The sequence below is a fragment of the Archocentrus centrarchus genome, chromosome 20 (assembly GCF_007364275.1).
Source record: "Archocentrus centrarchus isolate MPI-CPG fArcCen1 chromosome 20, fArcCen1, whole genome shotgun sequence".
Taxonomy (NCBI): domain Eukaryota; kingdom Metazoa; phylum Chordata; class Actinopteri; order Cichliformes; family Cichlidae; genus Archocentrus; species Archocentrus centrarchus.
In genome coordinates, this window is record NC_044365.1 from 23,502,637 (window position 1) to 23,530,578 (window position 27,942).

At 39.6% G+C, this 27,942-nt stretch overlaps 1 protein-coding gene across 3 annotated transcripts in view; it reads left to right on the plus strand.

Annotated features, from left to right (window-relative positions):
* esyt2b (extended synaptotagmin-like protein 2b) overlaps positions 1–27,942 on the plus strand; it is a 40,683-nt gene that overhangs the window by 7,684 nt on the left and 5,057 nt on the right. Inside the window, exons 2-17 of one of the 3 annotated variants that reach the window (XM_030756526.1) lie at positions 884–925; positions 1,441–1,575; positions 1,845–1,921; positions 2,287–2,359; positions 5,283–5,372; positions 10,011–10,066; positions 14,667–14,787; positions 17,356–17,532; positions 17,754–17,836; positions 18,215–18,263; positions 18,340–18,429; positions 18,550–18,645; positions 20,319–20,420; positions 24,210–24,284; positions 25,833–25,919; positions 26,028–26,177. In XM_030756526.1, the coding sequence (XP_030612386.1) occupies positions 884–925; positions 1,441–1,575; positions 1,845–1,921; positions 2,287–2,359; positions 5,283–5,372; positions 10,011–10,066; positions 14,667–14,787; positions 17,356–17,532; positions 17,754–17,836; positions 18,215–18,263; positions 18,340–18,429; positions 18,550–18,645; positions 20,319–20,420; positions 24,210–24,284; positions 25,833–25,919; positions 26,028–26,177 (1,503 nt within the window). Of the gene's footprint in view, positions 1–883; positions 926–1,440; positions 1,576–1,844; positions 1,922–2,286; positions 2,360–5,282; positions 5,373–10,010; positions 10,067–14,666; positions 14,788–17,355; positions 17,533–17,753; positions 17,837–18,214; positions 18,264–18,339; positions 18,430–18,549; positions 18,646–20,318; positions 20,421–21,063; positions 21,127–24,209; positions 24,285–25,832; positions 25,920–26,027; positions 26,178–27,942 lie in introns of all 3 variants that reach the window. The other 2 variants (XM_030756527.1, XM_030756528.1) reach the window with 2 other exon arrangements.

Genomic DNA, 27,942 nt, shown 5'->3' on the forward strand with positions numbered 1-27,942 from the left:
CTACTTGTGTTATCACTGAAGTTTCGAACAAATATTAAATGCCCCCTTCAGGAGAAATTCTAAGTATTTTGGTAGTTAACATTTTCATTGAGTTAAATTTATGCATCTACAGTTAGATCCACGTATATAATTTAATATTTTAGCCCTTTACCAAATCATATTCAGGTTACAGTCATACAATGAATATGAGGTTAAAGTGCAGACACTCAGCTTCAACATGAGGTTTAGAAATGACAGATCTTACTATGTAACCCCATTGAGCATAATTTTTACTAACCAAATACAAAAAATTAAACATGTTAAAAAGTAAAGAAACGTGGAAAGACCCATCAACAGACAGAAACAGCTTCAGCTGACAAAGCATCTCAGAGGAGGATAGAAATCCATTCTTTTGGTGTAAGGCTTTAGGACTTTGTGCAGTCATCATGTTAGTTAGAATTGTGGTAATTTTGGGGGTAGCATGGTGATGCAGTGGTTAGTACTGTTGCCTCATAGCATGTTCTCTCTCTGTGCCTGTGCGACTTTCATCCAGGTGCCGAAGTTGTCTTCCTACAATCTGAAAACACTGATTAGTTTAAGTTAGGTGGTGAATTGTCTGTAGGAGTGGATGTGAGTGTGAATGATTGTCTGTGTCTCTCCGTGTTAGCCCTTTGATAACCTGGCAACCTGTCAAGGCTGTAACTCTCACCCTGAGATAGCTGGGATTGGTTCCAGCCCCACCCCAACCCTAAACTGTATAAATGGTTAAGAAATTAGATGGATGGATGACATTTTTAGCCAACCCCTCTGTCTGTCTAAGCATCTATCAGTGAAACAGCATTTTTCTTTAAAAGGCTTTCTGAAATCAACCAGGAGATGATCTGCTCTGTTTTCTCCATTGCAGGTCCACTTCCCAGATGTAGAGCGGGTGGAGTGGCTGAACAAGGTAACGAATCGACCAGCAGTCTCTTGAATTTGTCAGCTTGAGTGAAGCCCTCCTCTTTTTTGTGCTTTGTAAAAGGCACAAAAAATGAGATGTCTGTTGCTCTAATGCTCCCTCTCCTCTTCTCGCTGGGGCAGTGACTGTTGCCACTGCAGCACATCTGACTTAACATGCAGCCCTGACTTAACATGCAGCACTGTGAAATGCATTAACCCTTGGAAAACTCATGGCAACAACCAGGATGTAAATTTGGAGTCACTCATGAGTATACTTTAAATTGAGCTAACTGGGGATTTAAAACATTCATGTGTTAGCGTTCCTGCTTGATGTGCATGGGTTTGACAAGGGTTTACTGAAATAGAACTACAGTTTGAATATTTTACTGTAAAGGATGTGCTTTTCCATGTATAAATTCTTACAGAAAATACATGTATATGTCCTTTAGAATAGTTATATAATCAATATGTTTTAAATTTGCTCCAAAACTCTTTGATTTCTCTCTTTCTGTATCCCCTTAGACAGTGAAACAGATGTGGCCCTACATCTGTCAGTTTGTGGAAAAGCAGTTCCATGAGGTGATCGAGCCGGCGGTGAAGGAGTCCAACGCCCACCTCAGCACCTTCTCCTTCACCAAGATCGACATGGGAGACAAAGTGAGCATCTCGTTGTGACAAAACAAACTGCTAGCAGCAGGTGCCGTGGGACAGCTGATGAGGGTGCGCTGTAGCTAGAACATGAACATGCATGCACGTCGCTGACATATGTTCTCGTTTCATAAATAGTTTCCATGCGGGGGTCGGGAGGGGGGGGTCGACCTTGTGGTAACCACGTGGGGGTTGGGAGGGGCGGAGGCATTTGTTTTGTGCCGATTGCTTGGAGTGATGGAGAAGCCGACCTTGTGGTTCCTTCTTTTATGTTGCAGCCGCTGAGGATCAACGGGGTCAAGGTTTACACAGAAAACATGGATAAGCGACAGATTATTATGGACCTACAGATCAGGTGAGCCAACCAGGCCATTGTCCCAAAATATTTATTTTTAAGCTTTCTTGTCATTATAGTAATAGACATTATTTGCTTGTGACAGTACTTGTCTTGTGTTAAAAATACAACATGGGAACAATTGGAGTATCTGTTTTCAGTGCAGCTAAAGGAACTCACATTGTTTTCACACAGAGGTTAGTATGTAAATAGCCTCTTTCCATTCAGCTTTGTGCAATTTAATAGCTTGTGCTTTGTGCACACGTGAATGCAGTGTGGAAAGGATTGCAACTTCAAAGGCCTGAAGAAGAGGATCAAAATCTTAAAAAGTGATGCATCCATAATAGAGGATTTTTACTTGACATACTTTTGTTTTTATCACTCAGCTTTGTTGGCAACACTGAGATCGAAGTAGACATTAAACGCTACTACTGCAAAGCTGGCATCAAGAGCATCCAGGTGAGGAGATTCCTTTTTTCTGATTTGTTTCACATCCTCATAGAGGTACTCTCCCTATGGTAAGAATTAAGGTCTCTATACTGGAAACAGAAAAGGAGCATGAAGCACTGGATACAAAACAATGCTGTGATTTCAAGATTCTATCTTGTCAGGTCTAAGTGTACAGTGGCATTAGACTCTGGCAAAAACACAGAGACAGAAGTCTGGATTCAAGGGTGTGGGAATGTGTTCATATGTGCTCATACTGATGAGTGTGAAGTTTTGTAATAATAATGTACTGTAATGTATATCAAGAGGTAAAACTACCCAGTATTGTCAGGGGTGGTGTGAAGAGGATTGAAATCCAGGACTCAAGATATGCAAAGTAAAATGAGTGGTTTACTTTGCAGATGTATAGTGGTCTATAACAAAGGTCTGACTAATCAGAAATCTCCACGACTCACAAAAATTAAGTGAACATGCAATCATCACAGTATTGCACAAAATCAGTTAAACTTAAGGAATTGCAGTCTGTCCAGTTAGGAATTATAAACCATCGTGAATCAGTTTCAGGACGCTGAGCGGTCATGCCGCCCTCGTGGAGTCTGTTTCTGACAGTGTGGTCAGATAGATGAACAGGAGTAGATCACTGGAGGTCATTTTGTATGGCTCTGGCAGTGTTCCTCCTGTTCCTTCTTGCACAAAGGAGCAGATACTGCTGCTGGGTTGTCGTCCTTCTACAGCCATGTCCAGCTCTCCTTGTGTAAAGTCTCGTCTACTGGTATTTCAACCATATTCTTGAGACTGAGGTGGGAGACACGGCAAACTTTCTCACGGCAACACCGATATTCCTGAAGTTTCACTGACTTCACTGAGTCTTCCCTTAATTTGTTGAGCAGTGTAAAACAACACAAACCAGAGAAACCTAGAGCGCACACAAGAGGAAACCAGAAACCATAAACAAGAGAAGACACAGAGCTCAACGGACAACATAACAAAGACAGGAGGGGGGCTATGTATACACTGGGAAATGATTTGGGATGAGAAACAGATGGAGAACAAGACACAGGTAATCATACACAGGCAAAGACAACCAGGAAAACAGGAGGGAAGACAGGAAGTAAAAACAAGAGTCAAGACACACAACCATCAAATCAAAACAGGAAATAACTTAAAAGGCAAAAAGACTAACAGAGACATGAAGACTAACACTAAACACAGGGGTAAAGATTGGGGAACACAGAAGGCCCCAACAAAGGAACAAGGGACAGAGGAGGACAAAGGGAAACACCGGGGGCACTAGATATACAACAAATAAAGGATGGAACTCAAGTAGAAACTAAGACTCAGTAAGTAGAATACAGAAACCTGGAACCATCACTATTGAACCAATAAATAAAACCAAGAATAAACCTTAATGACTGGGATTTTTCATGTCTTTGTTTTTGCCATCCTGTTTTTCTCACCTCTATATTGAGACCCACAGGGGGTTCTGATGTTGGGAGCTACTACTTTGCCAAACTGTTAAGATAACATATAGGAGATGTTACAAGATTATTATGTTTGTTGTAAGTTGGTCACTACTGTGAGGCCCTTATTTTTAAAATATGTCTCTTAAACAGAGTTTTAAACAAATAATATAAAACAGCTAAACCTTAATTATGTTGGTTGAGAAGATTCCCTTTCACTATGCAGCCCAATTACTCTGAAGTATTTTGCGTCTCTGTGTTGTTGTTATTCTTGTACGCCTTTGTCCCTTTGTGTGTTGCTGTCGAGCAGCAGCAGGCAGAAAAGGGCAATCTTTGCTCCTTGGAGACCCGTTGCCATTAGGTCTGTTCCTGGCAGACCAACATACCGTATCGCTGTAGATTATATTCATCCAATAATACATTAGTCCAACTTTGAGCTGGATTGTATTACAGAGATTACAAAGGTGGGATTGACTTCATTAACTTTAAGCTTAGAAGAGTGGGGTTAAACATAAATGTGATGGAGTTCCCTTTTAACCACTGCTGCTTTGCACTAATATCTCATTAAACCTGCAAATAAATCACATGACACATTAAAGTGCAGTATTTTTATAACAAGTTCATTATTTTAAATGTTCATATTTCGTTGTTTCCTTGCTAGTCTACTGCCGGTGTAGGTCACCATGTCTTTAAGCCACTATTATTCCTTTGGACAGTTTTGTCAATATTGCTATAAATACTCATGAGTTAAGCAAGAAACTGGCTTGGTTCAGTGTGAAATACAGCTCCACTTAAATTTACTGTGATTTTCGGGCGAATTATTGCACCCAGAGGAGGCTTAACTTCTTGTGCCTGTCCTATTTGACGTTCACCGATGAGAACTTCATTTTACTGTTACAGCCTTCTGTAAGTTTTATTTTCTAAGGAGCTGATTCAATCTCACAGCGAGCAGAGAGAAAGGAAATAATGTCTCAGCTTGAACGTTCCTTAGTCACAGAAATAACTTTAAAGAACTACCTGCAAACACTGAAAGAACTTTATTCGCATTGGTTTCAAGAGCAGTGTTTGTTTTTCGTTTCTCAGGGGCTTCAGTCATTAGTATTGGATTTACTGGCGCAATTCGCTTTCCTCAAAAAAAGAATATATCTTCACAGCAAATATATTGGTGCTAGAATTCAAACCTCCTTTGTTCCCATTCTGCGGATTAGAGCAGCTGTGTGATGTCCACATGATACATCTAAAGCATTTCCAAAGCCATAATCCTCATAATTGTCATAATATGTTATGAAGAAGGTGGAGGATGACACAGGGCAGGTGTGAAGTCAGGCAGTGATAGAGTTTCCAACCTGTCATGTGTTAGAGCTCCAGCGGCTCTGCTGCTGGCAAATGTCAAGGATCAACACGGTGTGAGTTCCCTGTAGCTTTCTGTTTGTGTTTGTATATATCAATGTGTTGTTCCTCTTATGTTTCCATAGATCCACGGTGTGTTGAGAGTGGTGATGGAACCGTTGCTGGGTGATATGCCTCTCGTCGGAGCTCTGTCTTTGTTCTTCCTGAAGAAGCCAGTAAGTGCTAGTAAGATGCTAATATTGAGACTTACTCGATTAAACTTACTTAACAGAGCAGCGGCTGACGTCATAGTGACACTGCAGTTTGATTAAATGCAATATGAAGAGAGGGAAGGCTGCTGAACCACAAAGCCTGAGATGGCACCACAGTTCAGCACATTATTAATTCAGGGATGACACTAAATTGACATTCAGAAAGAAAGGAAAACTTTTGGACTGTATGCTTTCCTCCACTTCTTTTTATTACATATTACACTATATTGGCCAAGGTTGCCATGATTATTTTGCTGTCCTGAATCTTTTTTAATACTCCTCTATGGTTTTCACTGTTCTTACTAAGCCTAACATTGAACCTCATAAAGCGGTTGCATCTTGCTTGCGTGCTTTACTAATCTCCTTGCCTTTTAAGGAAGATATATTGGACAGAAATTGAAGTTTAAAAACATAATTTCAGTCAGAGTCACCACTGGATCACAGTCTAACGTGTTTCTTATGCTTTATCATACTAATTTCTCTCAGTTTTAATTCACTGTCATTACTGTCGACCATTGTTTATGCTCTTACATTGCAAACAGTGTTTACATGATTTGCATTCACATTTCCAGTTGTTTACACGTCCAGAGGAGGTTCCATCGTTCCCCCCGTTCAGCCCCGTTGGCAGAGTCACTGCTGCACAGCTTAAAAATATTTGACCGATTTATATCAAATGGGAGGACCCAGTGGAACTGTAGCGGTGCTTTAAATAGCTGCAGATCAAGCCAGACCTACTTTGGCAGATTTTTCTACCCCAGGCACTAAGCTAAAGCTCAAGGTAGAGACATTATTGTAGGAGGCTGAAAGAAGAAGCAGCTTCCAGTCAGTAAATCATGTGCATTCCCGCATGTAAAGAGATGTACTCCTATATAAAGAACATCACATTGGTCTCCTGGAGAAAAGTGAAAATGAATTATTAGAGCAGTTACTATTACAACTAGAGCTATTTACTGTGGGTAAAAAAATCTAAACATCATGGTCCTTTTCCCCTTTGTGTCATACAAGGTCTGAGGCTGAGTGTCAAACGTAATAGAAACATTTCCAGACCATAAGAGGTCTTAAACATGTCTGGACAGTACGATTGTGCTGATGCAACTCAGTGCAGCCTAAATAAAAAGATGCAGCACATTCTGCAGCGAGGCAGAAGAGATTTGACTGCTCAGGCTCAGATGACAGTTTTATACTTATACGTATGACTGATGTCAGTGAAGGACCTGACTGAATCACAAACATGGTTATTATTACTATGAATTCATGTATGTACTAATTAGTAGAGTGTGTGGGATGGTTTACACTACACACACAAAGTCAATAATAGATTTATATTGTTTGGATGTCCTGACCAATGGGATTTTCAGTTAGGTTAAATGACGCACCTTGAGGCAAATCCTGGTGTGCCATGGAATTTTATGTATACAATTTTATTATTGTAACTGCACAAAAGTAATGGCAGAAATTTAAATGTACTATATTAGTGCATATCAGAGCCCTGTGACAGGCTGGTGACCTGTACAGGGTATACCCTGCCTCTTGCCTTATGACGGCTGGGATAGGCTCCAGCCCCCCACGACCCTGACCAGGATGGATGGATGGATGGATGGATATCAGATACTCGTAGCCCCTTAACTGGCAAGGGCCCGGTGACGGGCCGTTTGTAGTCCCTTTTATATGGCAGGCTAGACCCTCCCATTTTTATTGACACGTCATTCGGCCAATCATGTAACTGGCTGCACCAAATCACCTGACAAAGCTACGTGACGCCCTCTGAGTATTATTGGCTCTGGGAAACCCATTTCTTAACATTATTGGCCGAATGAGGTGTCAGTCAAAATGGGCGGGTCTAGCCTGCCATATAAATGCACTTCATTCGGCCCGCGGACCAGACGCAGCCGATTAATAGGCTATGAAATGGGTTGTTCAGAGCCAATAATAACCAGAGGGTGTTATGTAGTTGTTTCAGGTGATTTTATTTGCTGCCAGTTAAGGGGTTTTAATCATGCATTGAAGGCCCTGACTGAAAGTGAGGAGGTAAATGTGATCACTGGTGAGAAGAAAACCACACAAAACCACCCAAAGGAGAAAAAAGAAGAAAAAAGGCACTATCTGAGAAAGCTACCTGGCTTATGGCTTCAGCTGGATCAGGGATGCCAGCAACCTTCAGTTGCTGACATCCATTAAGCTTTGGAGGAGATAACTAATGCTAACTTGTTGCCAAGCAAGATAAAAAGGCACTTGGAACAAAAAAAAAAGCATGCCTACTTTTAAAGGATCTGAACTGCAGGAGGCAAGATTATGGGTTGGATGGTGTGAAAGTGTCTGATAAGATGATCGGGGCAAGTTATATGCTAGTGGAGAATAACTGAATGAAATGAAAAAGCCGGCACCGTGCTGAAAGTTCAGTATTTTCATCTTATGATACAATGAAAAACAGAGTTGATGACATTCCAGATGAGAGAGAGACTATTCTCTGCAGATATGGATGAGGTGTGACTTCAAATTTTGGCTAGGAAATCGCAGAGTTAATGGTTAGACTGGTTAGACTGTTAAAAAACCATTAATTAAAAGAATAACTTTGACAAGCTCTAATTAGACTCATTTTATTGATTCATTTTTGGCTGGAAATAACTTGCCAAGCTTTGTCCAAATGTAAGAAAAGTTTAATTTTTAGGATTAAACAAACAAGGCACACTGTGATGCTGATAGGTGTCTTTTAACCTGTGAACAACAAAGCTACACTTCCTATTTTCTGTCAATATCCAGAGTTTCAGCTGAGTGGAACATTACATGACTTTTGCAGATGATGCCCTTCTAGAAGCAATCAAAACACCTTTGTCCTTGTCTAAATGAATAGGGGGTAGATTTCTAATGATTACTGAGATACAGCAACTGCGTGTGTAGAATCAACAGTCAAATATGACCTTCTGGCAAAATAAGGTTTACAAACCTGTTTGTGCATACGCAAAGTTACATTATGCCTTCAATAATGGTTTAATTCAGAGCCATTATCAAAGCTCTGAACATGTGCCACGTTAGATCAAGTTATGGATACAGAAGAAAAATGAGTCCCCTTATCTACAGCTTTATTATCATAATAAACAGATAATGCTTGCCACCGCACACCACCACTGTGCAGCAAATCAATTGGCTCATATATTTCTCGACTCTGCTGTCCAATTGGCTAATGGGTGGCCATAATCTTTGCAAAAATTACACTTGGTGTCAACAAGGAATGACAGCTACATGATGATGATGCTACCTGCTCTATCCTCACATTGCCTCAATCAGATATTACATGATTTTGTGTTAGGGAGCTGTGGGTTAAAATGTTTTTTCTTTTTTTTTTTTGTCCAATCCACAATGCTTCTGACTTTTGTGTTTTCATATACTGCGTTGCTGGGTAGTGTTAGAAAAATTCAAGGCTGCAGTGCAAGTGTAAGAGCAGCTTAAGAAAACAAGCTGATTGTGTGCTGTTGCAACTATTTCTTCACTTTTCTCATTTTTTAAACAATCTTACACCCCTACGGTAATAAAATGATAATATAGGAAGGGGATTACAAACAGGAAATTCTCCCCTTTAAGAAGCTTTAGTCTGTAAATCTGGTCATTTATGAAAATAGATACTATTCTATGATTTAAATTATTCACTTAGATTAAAGACAGTGCTTTTTTCAGCACACTCTTGTTATCAAGTCTTTTGATAACTCTGTGAATACAATATGTAGGGACGGGTGTATCCTTCCACACCACCCCTACTGTACATCATTTGTAGCCCTGCAGTGCTCGCCTCTTCCCTGCAGAGCTCAGTGCATCTGCTGCAGTGTAAGCAGTGTTGGGCAGAAAAGCAGGGTGAGAACGGCTCATTAGAAAAACGCAAGTCCCTCAGCTTGGAGGCAGGAACTGATCAAAGGCCACTGAGGGGAGCAGGATCTGCCTGCGTCTCAGGTCTCTTTGATTTCCTTTGACCGCGCTCCCTCATCCAGATTTGACCTGCTGCTAGATTTTGTAAGAAAGTGCATGAAACTGGAAAGTTAAAATGAAAAAGCAGAATGTTTCCAGCCTCATTATTCTGTGACCTAATGAGACGCCAGACAGATGCTGCTGCTTCAATAAATCTTTCAGGAAGCAGGTGTTTTTGTGTTCATTGCCATTCAAGGATCAGTGCTTTCTGTGCTGCTGTTGTGACTCATAAACTGTAGCTAATTGCGCACACAGCGTGCATTTAAGCACTTACAGGTCAGTGGACCCCAAATTGAAAACTAAAAGGTTAAAAACAACAAGCTTTAATATAAGATAAGAAAGGTTTGTTTTATTTTTAATTTATATTCCAGCATGACACCTCATGACTAAACAATACAGCAGTGATTTGTTTTCAGACAGCAGCAGCGACCTACCTGCAAAACTTTGGATTTACTGCATATAAGTTTGGTGCTGTCTCTGCAGGTAATATCAAGTCAGGATTGTTGGCCTGAAAATGAGGAGTAAATGTAATACAGGGGCAAGAAACAATAACATTAAGTGTTTTTTCTCCATTTAAAATCATTCACACTTTCTCTTCTTACCGTCTAACCCGTGGGCATGCTCTCATTTTTACTTCCCTTTCAGCTTGTGGACATAAACTGGACCGGCCTCTCCAATATACTGGATATTCCTGGGCTCAAGTAAGTCAATTCCAACTTGCTTTTGTTGCCCCTCAAGAAACAAAGCTGAGATTTCATAGGATTTGAGGACTTGCAGGAAGTTTCTGCCTTTAAGTGAAGTTGACACGTGTGTAGTTGTTTGATATATAACTGCAGTTTGTTTTTTTTTTTAATTTAAACACATTTTATCCTAAAAACTTGTTAATTACGCTTTTTCAGAGTATCTAGCATTTCACCTAACGATGTCTTCAGTTGTAATGAAACAAAAAGTATTATACACTCATTATTTTCATATTTTCATAGGGGATAAAATGACTTGTCTCCACTGATATATTTTCACAGAATATTAACTCACTGTCCAATTCCTGGCAAAATAAATTTCACCAGTTATACTGGAAAGTATTTTCCACTTATGAGGTTTCCTTACCTGCCCGATGCCCTGGGTGCCCTTGTCTTTGTTATTGCTGCACTTTATCATAGAGCTTTACCAGACTGACCTGATTTAGATAAACGTATCTTATGTCAAGCATTTGCAAGCAAACAATGAGATCAATTCAAGTGATACAGTGTTTCTTTCAGTACATTTATTTGCACACACATCATGAATAAAAGGATTAAGACAACAGTTAAATGCTCTTACTGGGATAAAACAGCCCAGATCAGTGTTCTTTGTTTTTTTTTCGCTGTTTCCTCATTCTTGCCCATTTTGTTTTGTTTGTATTAAGTGTCTTTTTCCCCACGGTTGTTGTGTGGGCAGAGCAGAAAGTAAATGAGAGCCGATTAAGAGCTGCTAACAGCCCAACACAATTACACGCTGCCATCTCGAGTGGTTCTTATTTACAGCCTAAAAAAAGCAGACGGAGGCATGAATATTGAATGTAGTTTTCTAGGACTACAGCTGCATGCCCGCCTGATGTTGAGAGACATGTTGACACAGGAAGAGCTCAGTGGACTCTCTTATGTTGAGTGCTCTGTGGGGATGAAATGGAGCTCGTGTGCCTGGATGTGGGTGTGTTAGTATGGCGGTGGACGTGTGTGTGTGTGTGTGTGTGTGTGTGTGTGTGGGGGGGGGGGGGGGGTGCACGCAGAAATAGAGGGGTTAGCTGAGGCTGTGTGGTGAAATCCCAGATACCACACATGCAGCATCAGCTGCTCACTTGAAGGCTCGCCCAATGTGTCACCCTTTAAAACTTATTAAGATGAGACTTTAATTTTTTTTTACATGTTTACATTCAGAATCAGAATCAAAACAAGAGTCTAAAACCATCCTAGCAGCTCTCACAGTAAACAATGTGGACATGCTGATGTTTATTGGACTATATTCAACTTCTTAATATTGTGTGTTTGCACAAAACACAGCGAGGCTAATGGAAATGTGATTAGATTTGCACATGGACTGAAAATCAAAAATGGATGAATAGTGAGTGGAAGTGCCTTAAACCTGCATTTTTAAATGTGGCCAGTGGGGAGTGACGTGTTTGGCTACAAGAAGAACCGAGATTCTTAGAGCCTGAACTCATCTCATGTCTCATCATTAGTGAGAAAGAATTAAACCCATCACTGAAGACTCAACCTCAGCAAGCAAACTATCAGATTAAAATTAATCAACAAAACATACAGAAGGAAATACTTAATCTTAGGATCTTGTGATGCCAACGTTGTGATTAAAGGTTTCTCTGTCAGATCGTCCATTTTCAAAACACCAAGCAACTCTCAGATTGAGGCTTCACAGTGGGTTGGAACTGACCACTGTGTCCATCATTAATATACAGTCTGTTGTTTTTCAGTCACACAATATAAAGGACAAAAAATTAGTCCCGCTAGTGGCAATAAGTGCAATTTCTAGTTATCTCTAAGTGTCTGCATCAATTTCCATAGCAATCCATCCAGGTTTTTTTGCTGACACATTACTCCAAGCCACAAATTTCAACCTCATTGTGGAAGGAGATCATTAAAATTCTTCCTCTGGGGGCCCTGAATTTTTGTAAAGGCTAAAGTTCCAGTCTCTTCAGAAGATGTGGGAATGTTTTACTAGATAAGTGAAATCCTTTATCTGCTAATTATACATGAGAAAAAGGCAGGGAATCGCTGCAGTTAGGATTCATCTCTTAGGGATCACAAATGCCTGTGTAGAATTTAATGGTGTTTAATGGTGCTGTTCAATGTCGCTGCAATCCAGCAGAACAAAGCTAGTGTAATTGAATTATTGTTGTCCATCACAGTGATGGATATTTGCTGTTGATGTCACTCAGTGGAATGTAAAATGCATTATCATACTGGACATTATAAGGTTAGTGTTTAGGTAGGCAGTCTTGAGTGTTGAGAGTTCTAAAGTGAAAAGATAAACACAGGCAGGGACATGGGGGTGTTCCGGTGTTTACGCCGAGGGAGCAGCAAAAATAGTGCTGATGCAGTAGGAATCCCTTTACACACTCAGCTATTAGATGGAGAAAAGCTCCAGCACTGATCAGCACTCTGCCAGAGGATCCTAATGTCTCTGCACGCTGTCTTTTGAAAGCTAAGCAGAGGCTTGATCAAATGAATGCTCCAGACGAACAAAGGCAACCAAAATGTGTTTTTTTTTTTTTTCATTTGTTTGTTTTAATCTGGTGTCTGTGCTGCTTCAGTATCACGCTGGTGTGCTTTTGCTTTTAAATGTTTTTATTGGATTTGCAGGATAGCCTCAGAAATTTCCACCCAGTTTTAGCTCGTTTGTTTTGAGGAAAAAAAATCGAGCTGTTGTCGTAGAAACATTAATGTTTGTCGCCACTGCATTTGAAGGCTCTTTGCCAACAGAGTAATTAATATATGTAACAAAAATATTTCATAAATTTTATATCAGTTTTTAGAATAATTATTAATAATCATCAAAGACCTTAGAGGAAGCAAAAAAAAGGTCTCAAAATGCATTACCTAAAAAAACAATGCCTTTTTTTCAGCTGGGCTAGTTAGGAAAACCAGTTTATTTTATATTACAACATTTTGTTAATCATAAATTAATTTTCTTGCTTTATTTATATGGTATGACCAACCATATACTAAGCTGTTTGAGCAATAAATCTAATTTTTCAAATACAGTAATCCCTCGCTACTTCGCGGGTTTTCAATCAATATTAGTGTAAAATATTTATTGCGGTATTTTCACTGTTTCGCGAGTTTTTGCGGTACTCGTTCTTCACATGCGCAGTACGTGTTGTACAGTAATGTATATATTTGGTGTATAAGTGTGTGGGGAGGGTTTATAAAAACTTAAAATAGTGTATAACTACTAAAATAATATATAAGTATTAAAATAAATATAGCGTCCCTACTTCGCGGATTTTCACTTATCACAGGTGGTCCTGGAACGTAACACCCCCAATAAGTGAGGGATTACTGTACAGGGAAATAGTGGGTGAGTTAGCTTTAGCTGAAGCTGTCACCAACTAGATTTTATTAGCAATCAATCCCCAGACATCACTTTATATTATTTCATTTATTGTATCAAGATTTTGCTTCTGCTTTGTTTATGTGGTATAACTAACAATAATGTTGATTGTTATATTACAGGAAGTAGCTTTATTTAGTTTAGATTGTCATTGTTGTACCTTTGCCTTTCTGTTCTTTCAAATTACACATGCTGTTATCTGTCAGAGATCAGACGTGTCTGTGTTGTTATTTTCATATGGTGAAACAAAAAGGTTTAACTTTGACTAAATACATAGTTTACTGTGTTTTCAATTTTTTCTCAGTGCATTAATCAGTGAAGCAAGTAGAGTTTTACTGTTAAGGTAATAATTTTGTCACACAGTAACATTTTATTGAAGCCACTGAAAATATCGGGGGCCTAATTCAGTAAGACACCAACGACGCAAGTTTCCTAAATTTATAATACCAATTACATAGAGGCTTCTGCCCAGCTGCTGTGCTTGTTCAATGCTGGACACCTAGAAAGCACAAAGGACCGGTACTTCAGGTGCATGTGTTGGTAAATGTCTAGTCTTTTGGCTAGGTTATGCATCAGGTTATGCTTTTGCACCTCACATGGCATTTAAGTGTTTCTTTGCAGACAATTTTGCAGATTGTGTTCATTGTTGTCCTCAGATAACTCCAGAAATTATATCAGGACCCTTTCGAGGTGATATCTTGGGCAAATTACAAATGCCCCTGATTACGATAGCCATATTATGATATATATGGACATCTGGTTCATAGTAATAACTATCATTCTTCAAGGGACACGCTGGGCAGTAACCCAGCTTGATGAGTTTTTATTCTAATTTAATTTTTTCTAGACATGATTGCAATTTTCCAGCTGTGTCATACTGGGTAAATGAATAAAGGAAATGTCTGATGGAAATGTCACCCTGTGCCCTCACCGTCATTGTTGTCATTCAGCACTGAATCATTAGTGGATCAGACAGACATTCAGACATTTGTTGGCCAACAGCAGCAACGTGCTTGAACTGACTCCAGTTTTCCTATTGTCGTCGCACACGTTAAACAGAAATATTTAAGCTGAGATTAAAAGAGAATATTTATAACCCAAGGGCACCCTTACTGTCTTTTAAATAATTCATTGCTTCATTCTGTTTATCTTCTTTTGTCTCCCCTCTCTCATTGCTCCCCTCTGTACTTACAGCGGCTTCTCTGACAGCCTGATTCAAGACATTATCTACAGTTATTTGGTATTACCCAACCGACTCACTATCCCACTTGTCGGGAATGTGGAGCTGGCCAAGCTGCGCTTTCCAATGCCAAAGGTACAAATGCAGTTTTTTAAATGCATCTAATTAAACATGGGCTGCTCTTCTAAGTGTTTTGATTAGTTGGTAAGCAGACTGCTTCACACAGGGAGCTCATACTTAGTACACAAAGCTCTTCAGTAGTAAAAGAAAGCGGCTATCAGGGGTTTATAGTTCATTCTCAGTGCTAAAGGCGAATAAAACAAAAGAACCACAACAATAAAAAAAGTATGCAAAGGCTATGTTGCTTGAACTTGTATCCATGGCAACAAGATAAAAATTGTAGTGTGTTTCACTGTAAGCCACATCCACATCATTGTGGGTTTAATGTTTTATTGTAGAAAATTAAAATTGTGAAAATTAAAATTGAAATTTTATGATGATTAGAACAATGAGGGTTATTATTACTCAGCATGTTTAATAATATAGTTTTAGAATGCTCCCAAACAAAAAGGTTTTTATAAAAGAGATTTTTTAAAAGCGTTTAAAACATTCAAAATGGGAAGGAAAAGAAAAACTGAAATGATAATAGTGTCCAGAGATCATGATGGAAACAAACAGATTAAGAGGCTCCAAAACAGATAAAATCTTGTCACACGCCCAAATATTCACGTAAGCCTTTGGATAAAGAAAGAAGACGTCGAAACGATAACAAAGAAGTTGTCATTCTGAGATCAAGAGCTCCACCAACATATTTTCATGGCAGTTCATGGAATATTTGCATATCTAATCAATTAATTTGCATTTCGGGGAATGAGTTTTCATCTGCTTGAGCAAATAAGATTTCTGCAGGCTTCCTGATGGTCTTTCAAAGTTTGGCTGCTCTGTCACCCATTTTCAGTCCAGTCCTTGTAGCCGACCATTTTCAAAGGAATGTTGTTTGTTTGTTAAACCGTCTAACATTGACCCGTGAAGCATTCAAGCATAAGAAAGGCACCTAACTTAAGGAATTAACCAGTGTTTTGTCTACACATAACAGGCAACTTAGCAGAGAAAAAATTTTGGGCATCTTTGGGCACTTTATTCTTAGCAGCCTGTTGCAAAAACACATAAAATGTTCCCATTTTTTTTAGCTGAATTTATGAAAATGCCAATGATAACACAATGTGAGAAACATAAAATTATGAAGAATTATAAAATATTTTTGCACCAACAAGGTGATTAACAAAGAGCTGATTTAGCTGTTAGGGAAAACATGGCATATCTTGGCATGGTGTGCAGTGTATCCTTAAAAAAATTCAGGAAACTGGAGAAGTGGTGGACAGAAGAAATGGAAGGCCTAAAAAAACTATCTACAGCAGATGAACAGCATCTGAATGTTATGTCCTTAAATAATAGGAAAAGAGAATGAAACAAAAAGCAGCCAACATCCAAAGAAGAGCTTTGAAAGCTCTTCAAGAAGCCTGGAGAACTATTCCTGAGCCAGCCTGAAGAACACTTAAAGAAATTCCAAGAATGCTGCCTAAGAGAGTTCAGACTCTCTGGAAGAATAAAGGTGGTCATGTGCAACTGGTTTTGCCATATATACATGTTTGCACATGCTTCGATAAGTCACTGCACCTATTTCCCATTTTCCTAGAAAAACATAAAGAAATGGGTGGCTCAAGACTTTTGCACAGTACTCTATGTGCTGATTTGTGTGCATGTGCACAAAATAAATGTTCCACTTTTAAAAGGCATAAAAAAGTAAGAAAGTAGTTACAAAGTCTTGTTGAGTGTGAAAAACATGAAATGTTGTGTCCTTGTACATGAACAGATCACTTTTACTTGAGTATTTTACACTTTGCTATGAGACTGGGCTGGCTCCACAGTTTGAAGGCTCTAATTGTAAATGTCAGCTCAGCTTTATTTACAAGCCAAGGCCTGGGAATAATGAGTAGCATACAGAGGCTTAAAAAAGTCACAAAAATAAAAAAAGTCTTGTAATAGCCACCAAAAACACTCTTGGGTTAATAAGTCCTTCATGCATTTTAAAATAAGGACATATAATATATCTATTGGTTAATAAAGCAAGAGGGAAATGAAAGTGCATAATATGCTACACAGTAGTTCAGGTGAGAAAATAAATGCATGTGTGATGTTATGTAAATCAGTCTAATGATTTAATTTGTAGTTTTGTTGAAAATAGCGTGGCCAGACAACAACAGACAACAAAAATGAATCTTTCTTCTGCAAGTCTTACTACTTTCTTCCAGGCAAAAGTTTATTATTAAAGATAAACATATTAAAGTGAAATTAAATTTGACAATGGAAAAAACAATAAAAGCTCTATTCTGTAGTAGAAACTCTACTTATGGACACACAAGCTAGCACAGTCTTGGAAGTAAAAGTAAGTAAAGGTTAGCTCATTCAATTGACTGAATTTTATGTTTTCATTCAAACAAATAATAAAGTAGCTGTTATGTTCACATTTTGTTACTATGTAATTATGGAAATAAGTCACAGTTTCCTCTTGTACTTTCCTTCTAACCCCCCAACAATCAGTACTGAAAATGTCACATCTTATCAACTCCATGTCCAGCAAGTGTCAGAAGCTGCCATTTCAGAGCTCCTCTCCTTAACACCTCTCTCTGCATGGCTCCACAGGGAGTCCTAAGGATTTACTTCCTGGAGGCTCAAGATCTGGAAGGGAAGGATACATTTCTGGGAGGGCTGATCAAAGGCAAGTCCGACCCATACGGTATCGTGCAGATCGGCAACCAGTTGTTTCAGAGCAAGACAATTAAGGAGACCCTCCATCCCAAGTGGAATGAAGTATATGAGGTGAGAGTTTGGGATGTCTGTTAGAGTAAAAGGGGGGATGTTTCCATTAGAACATTTACAGCTGTTTGTTGTCGCTAAAAAAGCTGATCTGTGTCCAGTTCTTATGGGCCACTGTTTTCCACTTGTCTTATTTATGTCTCCTCCTGGTTTGCATGACAGGTAATCTATTTATTGACCTTCCATGCCAGTTGGAATGAGCTTCAGTTTGTTCTTGTGTTCAGGCACTGGTGTATGAGCACTCGGGTCAGCATCTTGAGATAGAGCTGTTTGATGAGGATCCGGACAAAGACGACTTCCTGGGGAGGTGAGTCTCTTTGTCATTTCCTAATCTGTTGAGATGTTATTGCACTTCTTTTGTTTGAAACAAAGGTCTGGTGCACCTCAGTAATGTGGCCGATAACTAAGAAGAGCAAGCTTTGTGGCAGATATATTAAAAAAAATTAAGAATCTAGTATATCTCAGGGGAGATGTGATAAAGCTATCTTTGCTAGTGGACATCACTCATAATGAAGTAGAGGTGTTATCCCCAGTTACCGGCCCAAGGGCAAATTTCAGGGCTACAATGATACACCCAGTGCTGTCAAAGCAGTCAATCGATATCTGGACCCCCATCTGTTTGGTGTGATTTTTCTCTTTACTGTTTGCTGTTCCAGTTTCAGCAGTTATTTGTCCTCATTCACAGCCTTATGATTGATATGACCGAGCTGCACAAAGAACAGAAAGTTGATGAGGTAAGACACTTTGTCTGCAATCCTGTCACTGACTGAATGCAAATAATTACTTACTTGTCTGGCCACATTGTTGCAGTGGTTTGCTCTTGAAGAAGCACCTACCGGGAAACTCCATCTGAAACTGGAGTGGTTGTCACTGCTCTCCACTTCTCAGAAGTTGGACCAGGTACTGCATGGAGGGAAAAAAAAAACAAAAAACCTTTTGCTTTAACACAGGCACTAGTTTTCTGCCACTGTTTATGTATTTGCTGCTGTGGCACCTGTCTAACATGCCCTTCGTGTCCAGGTGCTGCGAAGTGTTCGAGCAGACAGAAGCCTGACTAATGATGGACTATCGTCAGCACTGCTGGTGGTCTATCTGGACTCAGCAAAGAACCTGCCAGTAAGATGATGCATTGTTCACTTTATTTTGATGCTGACATTGCTGCTGTTCTGATACTGTAGCTTGTGCTAAAATATAGCATTAGGCTCATGCAGGCTTCTTGTTCTCCACCCTAAACATACAGCTGTGAACTGCTTTAGTATGAAATGCCAGGGTAGCACTTTTTTAAATAAGGTGGGTTGTGTGGTAATGCTTTACATACTTTTATTATAGTTTTCATTCTTTGTGATTCAAATGATTTCATTAGTTTCCTTTCCATTTATAGCCTATTATAAACTCACTCAGATATCTAAATCAGCCAATCACATGGCAGCAGCTCAGTGCATTTAGGCCTGCAAACACGGTCAAGACGACCTTCTGAAGTTCAAACTGAGCATCAGAATGGGGAAGAAAGGTGCTAGACGCTGGTCATGTTTTCAGAAACTGCTGATCTACTGGAATTATCCCACTTAACCATCTCTAGGGTTTACAGAGTATGGTCTGAAAAAGAAAAAAATATTTGGGCAAAAATCCCTCATTGATGTCAGTGGTCAGAGGAAAATGGCCAGAATGCTTTAAGCAGAAAGGAAGGCAACAGTAACTCAAATAACCACTCATTACAACCAAGGTATGCAGAAGGGCATCTCTGATCATATAACATGTCAAACCTTGAAGCAGATGGGCTGCTGCAGTAGAAGACCAAACTGGGTGCCACTCATGTCAGCTAAGAACAGGAAATTGAGACTAGATTTTGCATAGGCTCACCAAAATTGGACAATAGACATTCAGATGGTAGGGTCAAAATCTGGCATAAACAACATGAAAGCATGGATCCATCCTGCCTTGTATCAAAGTTTCAGGGTGGTGGTGGTGTTATGGTGTGGGGGATATTTTCTTGGCACACCTTGGGTCCCATAGTACCAACTGAGCATTGTTTAAATGCCACAGCTTATCTGAGTATTGTTGCTGACCATGTCCGTCCCTTTATGACCACAATTTACCCATTTGACACCACTGCCAACTGTTTCCAGCTGGATAATGCACCATGACACAAAGCTCAAATCATGTCAAACTGGTTTCTTGAACATGCCAATGAGTTCACTGTACTCAAATGGCCTCAAATGTCACCGGATCTCAATCCAACAGAGCACCTTCGGGATGTAGTCGAATGGCAGATTCACATCACAGATGTGCAGCTGACAAATCTGCAGCAACTGTGTGATGCTATCATATCAATGTGGAGCAAAATCTATGAGGATTGTTTCCAGCACCCTCTTGAATGTATGTTTCTAATAATTAAAGCAGCTCTGAAGCCAAAGTGGGGTCCAATCCACAAGGTGTAACTAATGGAGTGTCAGTTAAGCGCAGGGATTTTGTGTTAGGGCTATATCAAGATTTTTTTGGGGGGGGGGGTGGGGCGGGGGTTTGCTTTTGTTAGATGAGAAACTTGAACCTTCAAAATATTGATTTTTCAGGATCCTGGAAAAAAAAAAGCCTTATGCACTTGGAGGTTTATGTAATGAGCTTAGAAAATGTTTTAGTATACCCAAAGTGGTAAAACTGACCTCTAATCTGTAGTTTGTTTAATAACCAAATGTTTTCTTATACCATTATTACATAAATTCATGGCTTTAGCTCTTTTAGTTCTCATGACTTCACTGTTTCCTCTTAATTTTCTTTCCTCTTCGCCCAAGAGCGTCTTCTCAGGCAGTTTAGGCTGTGGAAACTTGAGTGAGAGGAGGGCATCTGGCCTAGTCTTTTGTGAGAGCAATACTTCAGAGTATAGAACAATATGTGTGAGTTCCTCGGTACTTTTCCATCTTTATAGTGTTAGCATTAGTGGTATGCAATGTTGTGGGTTGAACAATAACAGGAATCCTCACAAATGTATCTTAAAGCATGTGCTAGCTGCATGGTTTTGTTGCAATGTTTACTGCAAAGTAACCATGAACATGAAGCAGACACAAAGAACTCAGCCACACTGTGCCTGCTAGTTAGTCTGCAGCATATTCTTCATAATGAGTTGCTTAGTTCAAGGCCGATGTATGAAATGTCAGGAGCATAAAGAGTTCACTGGCAGAGCTCATAATGATGTTTCATCTTAGCGTGTAGCTGTACAGATACAAAAAGTCTGTAGCTTGTTAAAAAAAAGTCACATAATATCTTAAAGCCAGCACCTCTAAGTCTTCCCTACAGGGAACATCCTCATTATTTTGACATATGTTTTCATTGTTAGCTCTTTGCACTGCAACAATGTCAGACGCATCTCTGCCGCTTCTGATTTATTTAACAGTTATCCACACTATTCATGTTTCAGCACAAATTTCAACATATTTTTGTGGGTTCTTTCCCCCCCGTGCCTCTTAATCATGCCGAGTCATTCCCGTCCTACTAATTGTGGGTGTGATTTTCTCCCCTAAATCTCCTTGTGGCTTAAAGAGCAACCTGTCAGATTTCACCTATGATGGGTTGAAGCAAGTCTCAGTCTTTAAGGCCCTGAAGGTAATGTGGGAAAAATGGACTGCATGTACAGATCACACACCCTGTGTCTCACCTGTGCCGGCCCTTGAGTGCACCATCCAGCGTCATGTGATTGTGATGGCTATCGAACGTGCACAGTGAATCGTCTGTTTTGAAAAAGTGTGCATGAAGATGGATGATTGCACTGACTGTTTGAGCCTTTGTTGTGCTGTCCTGAATCATCGTCATATTTCCCTAATCTTGCATGCAGAAGTCTAAGATTGGTTTCAGACTTTTCTCAACTGAAGTGATAATTTTGTGGCCTTTATATTATTTATCTTTTTTTTTTTTTTTTTTTTTTAAAGGCTGTTTACAATGGTAAATCTGTAGAACAATCCAGTTCTGGGGGCAGCTTGGTGTGCTTTTGTGTTGATAAATCAAGAACCTGATCATGTTGAAACTCAGGAATTCATGATAAGGACTTCAGGCTTGTCAGGCCAGAATTTCTTCATTCCGTGTGCTGTAGCTCATGTTTGCCTGACAAATGTACAGATCATGTAGACATTAAGTAATACAGTTTAATGTAAGTATATTTTACATGAGGAGTCAGGTGAGGAGTCAGGTAGAGGTCGAAACAGGCTTTTACTACCATGTCTACCAGTGATATAGCGTGTTACAACAGAGCGGTTCATAACAGAGCTTAGTTTCAGTTTGCGCTCTTCCAGAAGTCAGTGTTGCATAATTCCAGTTAACGTGAGTCTTTTCCTTTTATTTACCTTCCTATTTCTAAGAAGTTTTGAAGCCTTTTATTGTGTCACACACACTGGGGCACTCCCTCTGTTTTTGTCCAAATGCTTTGTTGTTACACTCATTCAATCTATGTCACCCTGACTGCAGTGCTGGCTCCTTGCTGGCTGGTAGACTGAGCCGCTGCATCTTATTTTCTCATTAATGGATATAAAATCGCTGTTTTATCACTATTTTATGATTTTCTTTTTTCTTTCAGCCTGCCCATGCCGACATAAATCTATTCAAGCAAAAGTGTTTTTGTGGGTGCTTTACCAATATAGTGATTTAAATTGGAAAGGATTGGAAGCAATGGAAATTCTGCAGACTTTTCTTTTTGAAATTTGTTAGCGTCACCAGCCAATCCTGGCTCCAGCTTGTTGACAGCAAAGTTGGTGAAAAAATAGGGCTAATGTACCATGCTGCCTCTCTGTAGTAGGTCAGATGTTAAATTTTAATGGAGGCATCGCAGACATGACACAACATGCCTCCAATACATGCAACTAATGGGAGGAAAGAGCAGTAATTACCAAGAATCTCTGTACTGTTTTCACATGTGTGTTTAAGACAAACAACACAAGGGCAACTGTTCCAGAAGACATTTCACACCTGACTTGTTTACATTCCCCTCAGTGAGAGATCCAAAATCTATTTGGCTGCACAAACCCTTTGCTGATTGTCTCAATTTTTTTACACACACACAAAATCATTATAAAAAATTTTGGAGTGGCATGTTTGTGATTTAGCTGCAGGTTTATTCATATATTTATCATTGTAGGTTGTAACAGACATGTACATAACAGAAATGCCAGTATCATATATTGAAAATGACACAAAATTCTGAATTGTATCATAATATTTACAAATAAGCAATAATAAACATCGGGGGCAGCAGCCTAAGCAGAAAAGCCCAGGCTTCCCTCTCCCCAGCCACCTCATCCAGAGGGACTCCAAGGCGTTCCCAGGCCAGCTGAGAGATATAATCTCTCCAGCGTGTCCTGGGTCTACTCCGGGGCCTCCTCCCGGTGGGACATGCCTGGAACACCTCACCCAAGAGGCGCCCAGGAGGCGTCCTAGTCAGATGCCCGCAATCATAAACAACGAAACAAAAATAATTAACGCCAAATCAAACAGTGCTTGTCAGACATTTAATTTCCATTATTGTATTATCTTCCGCTATCCAACTTCATATCAGTCACAGGAAACTGTTTACTCCCCCAATAACTTCCCAAAATGAAAACAGAATCAGTTACAGCTGAAAAGATGCAAACTGTGTACAGTAGAGAAGAAAGTAAACATTTGAACTCAAAAAAAGTGCAACAGGCACAATGTATTTTGTTCATAGTACACTTTATACATAGTACACAGAATATACACTATATGGACAAAGATGCACATTAGGAGGAGCTCAGCCATGGAAGCACGTGCCCTGAAGCTCCCGGCCCACAGTCTTTATGTTGATATTATGTTGATACATCACAGCACTCAGCAACCCTGCTCTGTAACCTCGCAGATATAACTTCATGGCTGACTTGCTATGGCTCATAAACACTTTCACTTACATTGAATATTGATGAGGGAAGAAGTACTATGAACTGACTTGTTGCAGCAGTGGCATCCTATTACAGCACCATGCTTGAAGTCAGTGAGCTCTTTAGAATGACCCCTTCTTCCACAAATGTGTAGCAGTGGGACTGACAACACCTGAATTCAATGAGTAAGCGGTCTGGCCCAGTATTTTTGCCCATATAGTATGTAGGAAAATTTAAAACAAACTGAAGAACACATATTAATAATATAAAACTTTGTGAATTTGGAAGTATTTTTGTGCTTTGTTCAAGATGTGGTGTATTAAAGTGTGAGATTGTCTGTATTATCAGCCTGCATATTCAGTGTGAAGCTTAATTCTAATTCTGATGAGAAACATAAGTCAAACGCAAGTGGCATCCTCAAGGGAAAGGATTGGATGATGAGAAAATTAAGACTTTTCCTCCGTTGTCATGGACCCTGGCCTGTAGATATGTCGGGTATTATTATTCCGCGAGGAATACTGAATAATACTGAGCTGTCAGAACCCAGCATGCTAAATTTAACCTGCAGAGGAGACAAAGCTCGGCAGTCTCCTCAGTAGCCGCTGTGCCTGCAGCCCTGCTTGTCAGAATGTATGGTAATGCTCCTTCCTGTTTGAACTACAGACTCTCTCACCATTGTGTGCTTGGTTGAGTTTCCACTTGAGCTGCTGTTTGAATGCTTGAGTGTAATTATGTTGTCCGTCAGTTGATTTCTGTGCCACAGTGGGGTGCATGCCGCTAACACTCTTCTGTCTGATTTTCTAATAGTCTGCCAAGAAGAACAGCAGCGAACCCAGCCCTTATGTTCAGTTCACAGTTGGACACAAAACGCTTGAGAGTAAGGTGAGTCACAGAAATATCCATTAAAGTTGATGTGCGGACTCATTTTGTCGTGGCTCTGTTCTCCTGAAATGTTGTGTTGATTTTTTTTTTTTTTTTAAGTAATCCATCTTATTCTGAGGCAAATATGTCACTTGTGGCTGATTTTTCTCAATAACTTCCAATTTTAAATAGTCAGAAAGATTTCTGGACAATCAGACTGTTACATGTAATTATATACAACAGGTATTTAAAGCTTCCTTTTTAATAATATACATCCTTCTGTCTGCAGAACTAAATAAGAGGTGAATCGTAATTGTTGTATGTAAAATATCCATCCATCCATTTTCTTCCACTTATCCAATTCAGGGTTACGGGGGGGTGGGGGGGGGGGGGGGGGGGGGGGGGGGGAGCCTATCCCAGCTGCCAAAGAGAGAGGCAGGGTACATCCTGGACAGGTTGCTAGTGTGTTGCAGGGCTAAAGTAAATTTAAAATGAAGAACATTAAATGAGGAATTATGCTCACCAACATGCAATTAAATGCAGACTAAAGAGCTTCCAGTCTGAAATGCAGTGTTTTCCAGCTGTTTCTCATGGGAAGTTTCTATCTAGCATTCAAAAGGGAAATGTAAGGGAGGAAGAGCTGCTGGAGTACACTGCATTATTGTTGATGTGGAAGATTTACTGCAGGAATGAGATGCAGGAGGTTTACTGTAATGGACCCTGTTTGCATTTACAATGTTAGAAAGTGTTTGAATGTGAATGCAGTCCTGCTATATTGGCTCTGTGCTCCGGGACTTTGGATTTAAAATGTAGCAATGAAACCATGAGCTGATGCTCAGCTTCGATTTGAGGGTGTAGAAATGATTGCTCTTTTGCACTTTTTTGTCTGAGAGCAAGTAATTGGGCGAGGGGTATTTAAATACTTTGGCTCATTAGACCTCCACTCGAATAGAGGTTGGGTGTAGATATGCAGTTAATAAAATTACATCATTAAACTTTATATCAGTTGCATGGTTGGAGGCAGCCACTGGTTCAAATCTCAAAATTTTTAATGTTTCTGTTAACAGTATCCTCATTAAAATAGAGAATGTCAGAGCCACCAAGTGAGAAATCAAATCAAATTTGCAGCAAATTCAAAACTGTTTGTCATTACAGTTGGGATGAAAGCAAGGCAACTGGGTTATTGCTTTTGTGTAAAATGAACCCCTTGGCATTGTGTAATTTTAATTTTAACTCCTTGATTGCATGATTGAGGACATGTGAGTCATAGTAAAGTTCTCAGCCACATTTTAGATGCACAGACTTCCAGTCCAAGCCAAAGAAGAACCTTTCTTGTTTCTGAAGGGTTTTGCCTTCAGCCTGGGTCTTTAAAGAGATGTTCATTTGAGCTAATTGGCAACATAAATTACAGTGGCAAAATCAGCAGTTTAGCCATAATAAAATAAAGCAAGTAGAACTGGAATGGACAATGGAAGAACCTACAAGTGATAAAAGTGAAAACGTAAGACGGAAGATCGTATTTGTCTTTTCATTAACAACCAGCAAATGACTACTTATCTTCCCATAAAGATCCGGTACAAGACCAAGGAGCCTCTGTGGGAAGACTGTTTTTCATTCCTTGTCCATAACCCGAGGAGGCAGGAGCTGGAGGTGGAGGTAACTGTTCAAAACGTTGCTGATGACATCTGTTTTCTATATGAGCGTGCACTGAAACAGGTAAAGTAGTTGACATTTCTAAAAGAAGGTCTTTGCTTTTTTGCACAGGTAAAAGATGACAAGAACAAGTGCACTCTGGGTAGCTTGATGGTGCCTTTGAGTAGCCTGCTGGTGGAGGAAGACATGACGCTGACTCAGTGCTTTCCTCTCAAGAACTCTGGGCCCAGCTCCACCATCAAACTTAAGATGGCCCTGAGGGTAAAAACAGGCCGAATCACTTCTCACTGGTCCTTGTATGTATTCATTTCAGGCTTAGGAGAGCAGAACAGATATTCAAAATCTGCTAATTCAGACAGAACTTATTGATAGAGCATGTCTGAATTAAGGATATAGCACATCAAGTATGAAATAAATTGTGAAAGCTTATAACAGTGGTAGATTTACCTCTATAAAATTCTCATTTGTAGCCCACGACCAGCTGAAGTGACAGCTGGGTTCATTCCATACCTGGTCATTCAAATCCTAGAAAAGTTCCCAGCTGATCAAAATGCTGGACACTTTGAAGCCCTGAAACTGTGACAGTTTTTCTAGTATGAAGGTAAAATTATGAATGATTTCACTGGATAGTTATTGTTAGGTGGCCTTTGCTGATTTTCCGTGGAGTAACTCTGACCTTCCCTGGCAGATTTAATCAGTTGGAGCTGGTTAGTTAACTATTTAAGGCAGCTTCCTCGTGAGCTTGGTTGAAAATGTCATCCCCAGTATATCGTGTTTTATTTGACTCAGTTTAGAATAAAATAATAATTTATTATTTTTTTACTGCTGTCAATCTAACATTTAAAAAATAATTATGAACTTCAGCTAAACAAGTTCAGAACTTGAATGCATAATTACAGCGTTTACAATAATATTGTAACATATATTTTTTAAATGAAATGAATATGTGCAATATTCTCAGTCTCATGTTCTTCTCTTCAGACACAGGTGAGCTAATCAAATGTAACAATACAAACTGTTGAATGTGCCACAGTTAGATCTCCCACTGCTCAGCGCTGTTTGGCCTGCTGTGCCATTTAACTTCAGTATTTAATATGAAATAATCTGAAATGTCAACAACAAGAATTGCTGTCAGATTAAGCAACAAAAAATAAATATGCTGCAATAGTTCCTACATATCACACTGAGAAAACGTTCTGCTTTGATGATGGACTCTTTCTGCTTTCTGAGCATCATCTGCAGCACGTTGCTCCTCTTTTTTACTCATCTGCAAATCAGCAGCAGACTTTCAAGTGTGAGAGTCAGCACATACGTGAAAATGACTCGGCTCCGTAACGTGTTCTACAACATCTTGGGCCGCAGGTTCTAACTTGTGAATGATGGTGAATGACGGCCAGGTTAGGATGGATCTTTTCATGCAGGCGTGTGGCTGCTCCTCTCTATCGGCCCATCAGTTGCCAAGCTAAGAAACCGTGCACGAAATGTTCCTTCAGAGACGCCCTTCATAGCAAAACCTTCTAAATCCAGGATCTCACAGACAGCAGGCCCGATGCATAACTGCAGTTCAACAAGTTAAAAATAAACTCACATTTGCAGGGTATTCTGATGTCAACAATCAGGCCTGTGTTTGACACTCAGTAGGAATATTTCTAGGATTTGTTTGTGAGTCTCCTGTAAAATCTAACACTCTGAATCTGGTTCATTTCTCTTTTATTTAGCTAACAGTATATTTCACTCTGAAACAGCAGTGCGTAGTGGCTTAATGAAAAGTTCACCTCACTGTCGTCTAGAGCTCAGTTCAAATCTAACTAAAGCCATTACATACTGCTAATGATAATATTTTCTCCTGCTCCCATCTGAAAATGTAGGAAACTGTAACAAGTAAATTGCATTGCCTTTCATGACACTGAAACTAAGTGTATTATGTTGTACTGAATCACTACTGATCCAATTAAAAAAAGAATGCAGCTGCAATAAAAATAAATATTGACCTGCTCTGAAACAGGCTTTCCATACTGGAACACAA